The sequence below is a fragment of the Malaya genurostris genome, chromosome 3 (assembly GCF_030247185.1).
Source record: "Malaya genurostris strain Urasoe2022 chromosome 3, Malgen_1.1, whole genome shotgun sequence".
NCBI lineage: Eukaryota > Metazoa > Arthropoda > Insecta > Diptera > Culicidae > Malaya > Malaya genurostris.
In genome coordinates, this window is record NC_080572.1 from 64127918 (window position 1) to 64141883 (window position 13966).

The 13966-nt window shown below is 34.2% G+C and overlaps 1 protein-coding gene across 8 annotated transcripts in view; it reads right to left on the reverse strand.

Moving 5' to 3' along the window:
* Window positions 1-13966, reverse strand: part of LOC131439578 (uncharacterized) — a 68151-nt gene that overhangs the window by 13256 nt on the left and 40929 nt on the right. For all 8 annotated transcript variants that reach the window (XM_058610753.1, XM_058610756.1, XM_058610755.1 and 5 more), the window contains 2 exons: window positions 9431-9573; window positions 9279-9372 (listed from right to left, as the gene is read on the reverse strand). In XM_058610753.1, coding sequence (XP_058466736.1) covers window positions 9279-9372; window positions 9431-9573 — 237 coding nt within the window. The remainder of the gene's footprint in view (window positions 1-9278; window positions 9373-9430; window positions 9574-13966) is intronic.

Genomic DNA, 13966 nt, shown 5'->3' on the forward strand with positions numbered 1-13966 from the left:
CTACGGCTTTGTTGAAACCATGAATGGTTAAGAAACGGAGGGCGTCACGCGTCTACCATTTTTGTAACTCACTTTTGCAGTGAGCGTAGAGATGGGCAATTCGCTCCTGAGCTATTCCAGTGAATCGAATCTTTAGAGTGAGCTGATAGCTCACAGTTCTTTAAAAAAAACCGCAGCTCACCAGTTCACCGCACTGGAAGGCAGGCATGCCAGGTTCACAGATTAATCTGTGTTTCACATATTTTCAACCTTTTGCACAGAATTAAAAAATGGCACAGTTTTTCAAAGATTTCTGAAAATGGTCACAGATTTACACAGATTCTGAAATAGATAACAGATTTTTGAAATTTATCACAGTTTAGCACCAAAAGTTACAGAGTGGTAGGAAATAGTGAGAGCTTTTTTTTGCTTACCAAAATGATTCCTATCTTCTATTATGGAAACGGGGACGGGGTTCGTTCTTCCAAATAGGTATCTATCCTTCTTTAACAGATTGAATGAGCCATTGTCAATAAGAAATCTTTTCTCTCACTCAGTAGGCTCATTCAGGGATACCACCTTTGCAGATATTCTTTGTGCATCAATGATTTCGATCATGCATATAAAAGAAAAACGGAGAAAAAAAACGACGCAAAAAAACGGCGCTCAAAACAAACCTTCAGTTCAATCTAAATGAGCTGATGAGCTGATACATTGAATCGATTTCCTTTAGGTTCGGAGCTCGATCAACATATTTTCTTAAAAAACGTGTTGCTTCGTGATAACTCAATTTATTTACACGTTTTTAAAATTTAAATCTTTTCGTAAAGGTACTTTTGCAATACTTTTTCATATTTTGTTTGGAAAACATTTTTCATTTTTTTAATATGTGTTGAACTTTTGATAATTTTTCGGATTTTCAATATTTAACACTAACTTTAAAAAGGCCAAAAAAAATTGCATCGAGTTCCACTCAGATTTTTTCTAATATTGTAAATTGCCAAAAGGAAACAAAATAAAAATCACAACAATTTGCTTAAGTTGCGCGTAAACACTTTGTAGTAGATACTTAGGTAATAGAGGTAGATTCTACGAAGATAAAAATAAAAAAACTGTTTTTAAAAAGAAGTGAATATATCTCAAAAAATATTTTTTTTTATATTATTTATATCTTCAGCCAAAATACTTCAAATGTTTTTTTTCTTCAAAATGAGATAGAAAATTTTTTTTTTGTGAAAAAAATTATTATTATTCGAAATTAGTAAAACCTCCTTAACAAAAATTAAGGTTCCACTTTCAAAAGAAGTGTAATATAATCTTGTAAAACTTCTTCGAAGAAACGTTAGCTCTTAAAAATCAGTGAAAGTCAGTACAGATTTTTGACCGTCTTTTTCCAGTTTTGGACCACTGTGCGGTCCGTCTCATGTGCAAACTGTTGGTAATAATCGAATGGCACGAGCCAAAATGGGGGAAATTGTCAACATAAGTAAGGGTCATGAGTACCAACATTACGCCACCAAAAGATCAGAAATCAAACTTACGTAGGCCGCAAAAATTCGAAATTCTTGATACGTTTTGAAAAAAACTCGTATAATAAGTAAATATCGTAAATTATCGATAAACCTTGACGATATCGAACTTGTTGTTCACACAAAAAAATTAAGGATTTTGCAGATGACATAATTTTACAAACGATACAATTCAACTTTTCAAATGACGCAATATTCCACTCGTACAGAATTTTACAGGCTCCGAATGTAATTTAAATTCGGCTACCAAGTGCCGCTGTATGGATTTATATGTACCAATTATTCATCGAGCAGATATGGGCTTCTGTGGTTCAGTCGATTAACTGACGTGCTTTGTAGCAGTTAATGTATGTTATCTCGGTTCAAGCCGCGCTGTTTCATCGATCTTTTGTTTTTTTATTCCATTCGATTTCAAGACATGAAATTTTCAAATCATACAATTTCACATGTTCTTGAATATACATTTGTGTGAAATACGACGCTTCATTTATGTGCATCTTTTAAGATGTAAAATCACAAGATTTCTTCGCGCAGTGTTAAACAAAAGACACATTTAAAGTATGTATCTTTTCGACTTGAGAGTAAAATTTTATTAAATAACTCGTTATTATGTCATTTGACGGAACTGAGTAGAGATAAATAAGAGTGTGTTGTGAGGACCGGAATAAGAAACCAAGGAAAAGCACCCCACAGGTGGATCTGAGAAAACTTCCATTTATCGATTTGCCTGGAAGTGAGGCTATTCAAAAAGCTCTGGGTCCCCGGTGAACTGTGACGTAATATCGACGACATCTCTCTAGAGAATTAGGTTTGGTCCGAAATATAATACTCAGGTGAATTTTTTAATAAATAAATTTTTCATTTTTTGGTTTTTCAAGATAACATTAGTTGTTGTTAGACACCATAAAAGTATTTCAAACAGGAAAACCATGCAAATATAATAATAACCAAACTAGCATCTCTTTTAGTACTGTTAGTACACAAGCAGTGCGTTCATAGAAATATCTTTACTCACATATCGTTACATATAGAATACATCTACAGAAGTTATAATGAATAGAAGAGCGTTCTGAACTTACTATCGAGTAGGAAATGAAAGAAAACAGTTTCTCTTTTCAGGGCAACAAACAATATTTAGGTATGTATTTGCTTTTCCTGTTTATAACGTTCACAATACTATTAGTTTTAAAAGGCCATTTGAACTAATATTCAAAGATATTTACAGTTGAAATCTACGATAAACATTTAATTTGACAGTTTTGTTCAAATCTTTGAATCAAAATCACTTAGACAAATCAATTTTTCTCAACTTCAACCGCTGAGGTCAGGTCTTTGGAAAGTTTGCTAAGAATATCGTAGTTCATTGTCTCGAATTTAGTATTGCAGTGTTTTCGCATAAACTCAAACATTTAATAAAACAAATACCTCCCATTCTGTCCAATTTCACCACTTTTGTTTTTAAACAAAAAATGTTCGTTTCGTCTATGGCGCCATTTATAATAAAAATATATTTCTAAGAAACAAAATCGGTGCATGTGTGCAACAACTTTCTTCTGTTTTTTTTTCCTAGCCATTAGCTACAACAATGTTATCAAATCATGGCATATTTTTTAGTATTCTGAAACAATAGTAAAAAAATAGAAGAAAATTATATGTGAGGATAATGTGAGAAAATATAATTTCTGTGCTGGACTGCTGGATAATATGAGATGCTAATGTTCAGAGACAAACAGAAATAAATTAATATGAAAACAATACGCAAAATTATACAGAATAAACAAACTCAGCCCATTTGCTTAAAATTTTGGTATTGGTAAACAGAACCAAGATATTTGGTAGAATTTGGTGGGAACTCGAACCGGTGACCTAATTTTAAGTAAACAGGTGATATACGTTGATGAAAATTACGCGAAGTTTCAAGAATAAGTCTGCAGTAAACTTCAACACGATAGAACAAGGAACGGACATCCCTAAATTGGAAAAATCGATTTTCCTTGAACATTTTGGGACAATTCCCGGCAAAACTGAGCACTTCTGATACACTTAATGTATCAACAAAATTTAATCACTCGAATTCTTAATAACGGTTTAATTTTTCGTTGGGTGTTCAACATTTACCTTAAATTAATTTTAAATTATTTTTCTCAAAAATTGATTCAAAAATGGAAATTTTGGTCATTCTAGTAAATTAATAGTGAATTTTTACTTTTTATTCATAACTCCTGGTCACTTAAAGATTTCCATTTATAGATTTTGAACGAAATTTTTTCTATAATTTTCGTTCTATTCCGTGTGTGGAATTTGACCATTGTATGGCTAGTGTTATGATTCTATTGATCGGAGCCGGATCAATGGAATGTTTGAACAACTTAGAGGATTTTTAATCGATTTGTTTTTAGTAAACATTCATACAATAAAATATTAACCAATATACACAGCGGGATCTTGCTGATACAGTTTCGCTTTCTATTGACAATATTCGGTCACTTGTGTAAAGCCAGCGAAAAAATCGCTAAAAATATCGTGGCTCAAAATTGGGTCTTTTAGGGGACTTACTGTAACTCATTGCATAACTAGAGGGTGCAGTTTGGAGTGGAGATTCTGCGAAAACTTGATTAGATCACAGATCGATCACGAACTCTTGATTAGATCACAGATAACAGAGCACCAAGCCTCAAAAAAAGTTGGAACGGTAACTTTGAGCTATCATAGCTCAGCTGTTACTTGACCAATTTCGATAAATTTTACATCGAATTTTGTGAAGTTTGTAGATTATTTTAAGTATATCATTATTGACGATCGTTTAGGAAAAACGAATGAAAATCTGATTTTTACCGTTCCGAGTTTTTTTTCAAGCTCAAAATGTGCCCTATCTGCGTTCATGTGGCACCTGCATCGCGAATCGGATATTGAGAACTTCAACTTTACCGAGTCTTAACTTTGTTGTTAGCCAACCGATCTTCAAAATTTGTTCACCATTGGAAAGGTACTACCAAATAAAAATAATAATACCCCTAAGTCCCATATAAACGAATCGCCAATGTTTGGTTCACAGCATGAACAAGTAAGCCTAGCAAATATCTCCCTTTCCTTGCGATAGCGTGAAAATGTGAAAGGAGATCGTTTCTGGCAACGCTTTATGTTAGTTGCTACGGTGCAAAACAAACTTGTTTGTTTATCGTTGCTGTATTAAACTGCAACAATCAGTCTAAATATCGCCGGCTAATAAACCGAGAAGCTTTCGAAATGGTGAGAAGTTGCTAAGTAGAGGGATGTGACACACGAACAGGGTCGTCCGAAATTTCGCTCCATAGTTTTCCTAAGGATCAAAATATGTAAGTAATATGTAAGTAATATGTTTACATATTTTTCACTATAATAAACAGTAACTATAGTGAACTTGTTCTTACCCTTCAGTGTTGCTAGTTTTATAGAAAATTCGTTAAAGTACATTGTCACTCTGACAGTGTATCATGACAATGTACCGCACGATGCAAAATGTGTCCTTGAAAATTTGTCGGGGTACTCCGTATTATAATTTGTATTTGGTACTACTTCCAGAGATAAAATGCACTGATAGATGACCTAAGAAAAGGTGAGACTTTTTACAATGATCGTAAATATCTCGAAATTCAAAGCGATGACCTATATATTTTTGCACATCATTCAATTGCTAGTGATACCAGCTACAATTTTCGCTCAACTACCATTCCTGCACAATTAAAATCGATGAATTTATAAATATTTATGAATTTTTCATATTTTTTCACATGTTTGCATATAACTCAAAAACTAAAGCGATGGCATGTACATTTTTTTATTCAGAATATTGGAATCATTACCAGAAACAATGTATTGATGACCAAAATTATATATCCGTTCAAAGAATCTCAAGAAATTTGGTACAAATACAGAGAATTTCTATTATTGAGAAAATTTTGCCTAACAAAATCAAATCAAAACTTTGGATTTTTATGACATATATTTTTTTTATTAATTTATTTCGAAATTTATTATAAACAAAATTTACAAAAAAAAACTAAAACTAGGATTTCACAGAAAATTTTAAAAATTTTAGTAAATAGCCTAAAACTTTAAAAATAGTTATATTTTTGTACTGGACAAACAATCTAAACAATTTTTATGCACAACCCAAACGCAATTGATAACTACTAAAATTCTGATTTTGTTTTAGGTTTGCCGTAGAATCTCAAAAAATAGGTAAAAGATCGGAAATTTTTAAATTTCCGAGTTAAAATGCATTGCACAGTTGTCCCGATCCACAATTTAGGAGGACAAAAACATTTGTGGCTTAACCTTATACTTTAGAGCTATGATGTCTTCAAAACAAATGATCAGTGAAGATAAGCCATGTGTCGATGTACATGGTATTCGGGTGGCTCTTATTATTAAGGTGATCCAAAACTTATTTTCCGGATGTATTCAGATAAAGGACTGCATTCTTCGGCAAAATTGTAGATAAACTTATATCGAGCAGCTTTGCTGAGAACACCATAGTAGTATCTGCAACGGTTTTAGTGTTACAGCTATTTTTTAAGACCAACTTAGGGTCAAATCAAATCAGATTTTTGCTCTAGCATTTATATTTTTCTCTTTTCGTATTAGGGGCTGTCCATAAAAGACGTCACGCCGCGAGGGGGAGGGGGGTGTTTCACAAAACGTTACCTTTTGTGACAGGTTAAGGGGGGAGGGTTGTTGGAATGTGACGTCCAATATTTTAAATGAGCGCATTTTTGAAATACCTAATTATATTACTGGTTTGCCCTATTTCCTGAAGAAATCTCCACAATAAACGTTTACATTCTATAGAAAAACGTGGATTTGTTGATGTAAAAGCTTCTTCTTGTAAATTCGAGAAATGAATCATGTAGAAAATCATTTCTGTTGTGATCAGCAAAAGTGCACGGAGGGGCGAGTAAATAGCGAAATTAATAATTTTTGCCTTATATGAGTAAAAAAAAAGATGCCTTCACACGGTTTACCTTAAGTTATGCACTGACAATTTTAGTCAATGTATATGAGTTTGGGTGCACAAATCGCTAGGAATAACGGATTTTTTAACTTTCCGAAATCTAATGATAGGTAGTAAGCAGGTGTGGATAATAACCACACAAAGAATAAAAGAATTTCAAAAAGTTTGTTTGGTCGGTCGCATCGAAATTTCATACTTCTTAATGTATTTAAAATTCATTCAGCAAAACCTTATTGGCGGAATAATATCAATAAAACCAGCAAATAACATTAACATATATATTGTGATTATCAATAATTATAATGATAAGAGAAACATGTTTAATCATAAAGCATGTCATGCAGCTGATAAATTTACCCTCTTTAGCTTGAATATCATACACAGAAGTCACAGCCCGGGTAGAAGTGATTTGAAAACTAATGATTAAAACCAAACATCTCAATGGTAGAAAATAACATTATTTACTATTTTTTACCAGTGAAATAGTGGAATTAAATGGTACAGAAAAAGTGAAACTGTTGAACATTATTTAGTTTGAAATAAGAGTTAAAATATCAAAAGTCATTGGAAAGTCTGCATGAGAAACAGCAACGAAATATAAAATTCTGCCATTGTAACATCAAAGCAAGAGCAAAACATTTATAGAAGACGAATTTTATTTTATTTTATTAATTTTATTTTCTAGCATTGAGAATAGTATATCATAGGAATTTCTCTTATCTGATTCTGATGCAGTTTATTCAATTGTATTCCATTTGAAAAAGGAATCACATGACTATGACAGCACAGGAGCATCAAGACAAGATATGTGGGTAAAATTTGTTATTATTTTGATTTTTGTTCACTATTCACACCTACCCTGGAGGAGTGCAGGTTTTGCTATGGCAATTCAAACGCGCCTGCTGTGTGCTCAAACCTTGTGCTCCTGTTACTTCCATAAATTAAATTCATGTCAAAAAGCGTTTTTTTTGGTTTAATTAAAATAGTGCATCATCATAAACATCATCGTGAGCATCAACCAGCTGGAAGTAAATCAAAGTCTTTTGTCGCTCTTTTCACTATGTGGTGTGAAATATATTTTTAAACTAATTTTGCACGGAGCATTGCTATTGCGTAGAGAATGCTGTCAAATTAACAATATCAATGTGATGCGGGCCATCAGCCGGCTCCCCGTAGTCGGGGGTGTTTTCCGCGGACCCACACGAACGAAAAGATGCGACCAACAGTGATACGTACCAACGTCGTGCCAGTTTACTCCAGCGTACAAGATCCAGCCAGCCACTGCCGACCACCCGTTGAAGACTAGATCTCCCAAAGCTCATATGATGTGAAAATAAAAAAAAATCTAGTTTAAGTAGTTTAAACATATGCCCTCGGCATCTTATAGCTTAACGCAATGTGCCTTAAAATATGTTATTAAATAAAAAAAAAAAAAATATCAATGTGATTACGATCCAAACCTTTTATTTTCATAAAACTTTCATCTAGCATTTATTTCTCTTAATCTAGTATTCATTTTATTGCGAATGAAACAACGGTTGCGAAATCGAACACGGGATGCATCCAACGAGAATATATCATATGTGATTTTCCTCCACCAAGATCAAAGCTGATCGAATCATTCAATGATTGAACTTATATGAATCAAAAATCATTTTAGCTCAAAATCACTACCGATTTTGTGTGACGAAAGATCAGTACCGATTTGATCGATGTGATTTAAAGATCACTCATCAACTGATCTTGAAAAGATCAGATCAGAAGTGATCTTTATTGGTAAAGATCACAAGCGATCTTCTTCGGGAGTCAAAAATTGCCAAAAAAAAGTGTAACGTCTTTTATGGACAGCCCCTAAGCAGTTTCAAAACATCTATGAGCCATGGGAAAGATTCAAAAGAGTAGAAAATGGGTGTCACATGAACTAGCCTGTCGACCTGGAACGATTCTTACTACTATTTAGTGGGATCGTGGCACCAGCAATGCAATGGTTCAGCCAGCCGAATCGATAAGGGCAAAAGACCATGCTGTACCTGTGGTGGGATCAAATCGAAATTATCTACTTCGAACTGGTAAAACCGGCTGAAACTGTTAGCGGCGTACGCTACCAACCGTAAATGTACGATTTGAGCCGAGCAATTGTATGAAGCCGAGAAGAATAGAAAGAAAAACAACTGAATAAAACTAATAGCGTTTTGTGCATTCATTTTTTAAGAGTTTGTAATCAATAGAACATATGCATATGGAGAATGGTGTTTCCTACCGTTCTGATGATTTTATCTGAAGAATCGTTCGTACGGAGATAACATACTCTTTCCACTAAACTAGAAGTGTGGAAGACATACACTTTCTTATATGACTTTTCATCAAGGCAAAGGCACGTACGCAATTATCAGGTTCGTTCGTTTGAGTTATTCAATATTTCCATTAATCCGATTTAGTTGGCACATCCTTTGTTCAAGGAAATGGAACTTTACTTCAAAATAGGGGATTTTTCAGTCTAGAGTCTAGAACGGGATCACCAAAATTTTTATTATAATAAAATTTTAGTTAAAAATAAATATTGGAAATACATTGCCTAGAACCCAGATTCGAAGGGCATTTACTTGGTCACCTTTAAAAGTTCCAACTATCTACAGTAAAAAAATTTTGAACCCAAAATTTACAAAAACCTGTAGCCATACAGAAGCGACAAATGGTGCGTTTGTTAACCAAATGAGATTGTTAGAGAGAGAGACACATAGAAAGGGAGGATAATAGTGTAAAGTTAAACCGCTTACCCCTAGCGAAGTTCGGTTCTCCATTGGTGCGGAACGATGGCTGCGTAAACTGCCGTCGAGGAGCCGGTGCCGGTGGGGCGTCGATGAATACAAACTACGTAGAATGATACAGGTTAACTATTTGAAACCGCAAATCCATGCAACACGCTTACCTCTACTGTCAGTGTGCCGGTAATGTTTTCCGTCTCGTATGGTCTAGGTTGCAATTCGAGGACCTGTATCAAGGCGGGACCGTTTGCGAGCTCATCGATTCCAACTAGACCCAAACCCAAGAACTTCTGGAATCCTCCAGGTGCTGCAAGATAATTAATGTTTACCATGTTATACAAGATCATATATTGGTCTTTATTATAATTTAAGTTGTCAATAGTACTTTCGAAATACAACCGACGGGTGCTTTCAGAAATGCAACACACTCAAAATCAACTTAATTTACTCAACTAAAACTTATCTCACATGCGATCAAAGTATGTGTTGCTGTCTGTTATTCACTGTTGACTTTAAAATATACTATTTAATAAAAAGAATCTAGAAGACACGACTTTGTTGCTCATCGCAACTGTCAGTTTGAAGCAGGATCCATCGTCATATTAACGCTAACGTTATACATCAAAATGCCATTTGTTAATGGTGAAAGTTTGTACCCTTCGCTTGGATTCTAGCTTTTCTAAAGACTGTCCCAGAAAGTATGGTCGCAGTCGAAAGCCGCTGCCATTTCGAAATGCGTTGACTTTCAGCAAAACAACGTCAAATATTATGCACAAATGGTACACAGAACGCGGATTGTTACTGAGAAAGATATGGGGGGGGCAGAGTAAGTGAGCAAGTCGTGCGAAGAGCAATCAGCCAATCAGTAAGGAGTATAAACCGAAAACAGTTTGAAGGAAAGACGTCGGTGTTGAACAGTCGTTCGCACCGCACGCGTATAGCTCTTGGCTCCTGGAATTTTTTTCTGGCTACCTAGAGTTTCATTGATTCAAGGCTTCAGTCTTTTTCAAGGCTACCTGAATCACTAACTAAGTGACTAAGTGATACAAAGAGTGATATTAGAGTGACTAAGTGATACAAAGAGTGATATTAGAGTGACTAAGAAATTAATCAGCCTTTTTTAAGGCTAGCTAGGAGTCTAATCGAAGACTAATTTAGCCTAGTTAATTTAATTTAAAATTTCATTAATTTCAAAAATGCCTGCGTCCAACCGGAAAGGCAACAAGCCTAAGACTAAAAATAATTCAATACGGAATAAATCACAATCCGTTATTCAACATTTTTCTAATAACATTCACGATCTTATAGAATCTGAATGTAAAAATAAAAGACAACGGACGGATTTCCCTTCCGTTGATCCTATGCCGTCTAACAATATTTACGAGATTCTTCCTGAATCCGATTGTAGCGATATAGAAGAAAATTCTTCAAAAATTCCCAAAATGGACGCTTGTCGTTCTGGGAAGAAACATCAATCTATGCCACCAGTGACGGTGATGATTTCCGACTTCAAAGCATTCCGTACTGAGCTTTCTACTTTTCTCCCGGAAGTAAAAGTCTCATTTCAAATCGGACGAAGAGGAGAATGTCGAGTCTTGGTGGATGGATTGGAAGATTACGAACGTCTTATTCGATATTTGTCCGAAAAACTTCATAAATTTTATTCATATGATATAAAATCAGACAGACCCTTCAAGGCTGTCTTGAAAGGATTATCAAATGATCAAAGTATTGATGAAATTAAAAATGAACTAAAAGAATTGCTTGGTTTTGCCCCTTCCCAAGTAATACTTATGAAAAAAAGAGCGAATGATACTTCTAAACCACGCTCTGGAATTTCCCATGAACTTTACCTAATACACTTCAATCGAAGTGATGTAAACAATTTGAAAACTTTAGAAAAAGTACGTTTCATTTCCCACATTAAAATTCATTGGGAACATTATAAACGGCATAATCGTATTGCTAACTTAACGCAATGTCGTCGTTGCCAAGGCTTCGGTCATGGAACCAAAAATTGTCATATGGATATACGGTGTTTGAATTGTGGTAAATCGCATTCGAAAGACGTTTGTCCAATGAATGAAACCACTGATAAATTTTCATGTTCAAATTGCAATGGAAATCATAAATCCAATTATTTGAAATGTCCTGTCAGGGAAAAAATTTTAAACGCTCGTTCGCTTAGACAACAAGTCAAATCAACGGCCTTAAATTTACAGAATATACCTGAAAATTCTTCTAAGGCACCTGCCAATTCGTCTTCTAACGAAAACAATTTATTGACAGGTAGATCGACCTCGTCATCATCTTCTTCTAATGTCAGTTATGCTGGTATATTAGGTAGAAATCTATCTCCTATTTCTTCTAATGTAAATAATCAAAACACAGGACCGCCTGGCAGTTCTTCTTCTAACGAAAACAATTTATTAATAGGTAGACCGGCCAAATCATCTTCTTCTAATGCCAGTCTACCTACAAATATTCCTTCAATGCCATTCGCTTCTTTAAATGAAGTCGATTTAGGCGATATAACTGAAAATAAAATGATCTACCTACAAGATCAACTTTTTCAAATGATCATCCAAATGAATTCGACTTCATCACTTTTTGAAGCATTTCAAATCGGATGGAAATTTGCAAATAATATTATAATGAATTTAAAATTTAACAGTGATGTTAAATAATTATTTGAATATTTTAAATTGGAATGCTCGATCTTTGAAATCGAGTGAAGATGAATTTTATAATTTTCTCAAAGTTCACAAAATTCATATTGCCATTGTGACAGAAACTTTTCTTAAACCAAATGTAAAATTGAAAAGTAATCCACATTATGTGGTTCATCGATTTGACAGGTTTACTGGAATTGGTGGTGGAGTTGCCATTTTTGTCCAACGGCAAATTAAACATCGAATTTTACCTTCTTTCAATACTAAAGTTATTGAAAGCTTGGGAATCGAAGTTGAAACCATTCATGGAATTTATTTCATCGCTGGAGCATATTTGCCATTCCAATGCACCGGCGAACAATTAAATTTCTTTAAAGGCGATTTGCAAAAACTTACAAGATATCGATCGAAATTTTTCGTAATAGGGGACTTAAATGCTAAGCATGTCCAGTGGAATTGTAGGCAAAATAACAGTAATGGTAAAATACTTCATAATCAACTCTCAGCTGGTTACTTTACAGTTCTTCATCCCAGTAATCCTACTTGTTTCTCTTCCGTGAAAAACCCGTCTACAATTGATCTGGTTCTAACAGATCAAAGTCACATTTGTAGTGAACCGATTACTCATGCTGATTTTGACTCAGATCATCTTCTTGTAACATTCAGACTTTCCAACGAAGCTATAATTAATCCAATTAGTTCTATTTTCAACTATCATAGAGCTAATTGGTTGGATTACAGATCTCACATTGAAAATCATGTGGATCATGAAACTATTTTAGAAAATTCTGCGGACATCGACACAGCAATTGATAATTTGAATCATTATATTATCGAAGCTAGAAATCTTTCAGTTCCCAAAGCTCAAACTAAATTAAATTCTCCTATCATCGATGACAATCTTCAACTGCTCATTCGGTTGAAGAATGTTCGTCGACGACAATATCAACGTTCTCGTGATCCTGCTATGAAAAACATAGTTAAGGATTTACAAAAAGAAATTAAACATAGATTTACTCTTTTGCGAAATGAAAATTTCGCTAAAGAAGTTGAACAAATTAAACCATATTCTAAACCTTTCTGGAAACTTTCTAAGGTTCTTAAGAAACCTCAGAAACCAATTCCTGCTCTCAAGGAAGGAAATCAAATACTTCTTACAAATGGTGAAAAAGCTCAAAAGCTAGCTCAGCAGTTCGAGAGTGTCCACAATTTTAATTTAAACGTTGTGAGTCCTATTGAAAATGAAGTCTCACTGAAGTATGATCATATTTCAACCCAAGTGTTATCACACGATGACATTTTTGAGACGAATTTTGATGAAATTAAATCAATTATTAGGAAACTCAAAAACATGAAGGCTCCTGGTAATGATGGAATTTTTAATATTCTTATTAAAAATCTTCCCGATGTTGCCTTGAGACTCCTGGTTAAAATTTTCAACAAGTGTTTTTCATTAGCTTACTTCCCAAAAAGATGGAAAAACGCTAAAGTAATTCCTATCCTAAAACCTGATAAAAACCCAGCAGAAACATCAAGTTATCGCCCAATTAGCTTACTTTCTTCTATCAGTAAACTTTTTGAAAAAATTATCTTGTTAAGAATGATGACTCATATAAATGAGAATTCAATTTTTTTACCAGAGCAGTTTGGATTTCGTCATGAACATTCAACTACTCATCAACTTGTCAGAGTAACGAACATGATAAAATCAAATAAATCTTCTGGGTTATCCACTGCAGTTGCTTTTCTAGACATAGAAAAAGCATTCGACAGTGTTTGGCACAAAGGTTTAATAGCAAAAATGTCCGATTTCCAGTTTCCTATTTATTTGATCAAAATGATTCAAAATTATTTAACTGATCGTACTCTTCAGGTTAGCTATCAGAATTGTAAATCTGAATTGCTACCCGTACGAGCCGGTGTTCCGCAGGGTTCGAGTGTAGCTCCAATCTTGTATAATATTTTCACTTCTGATCTTCCAAATCTACCCGTTGGTTGTCAGAAATCTTTATTCTGTGACGACACAAG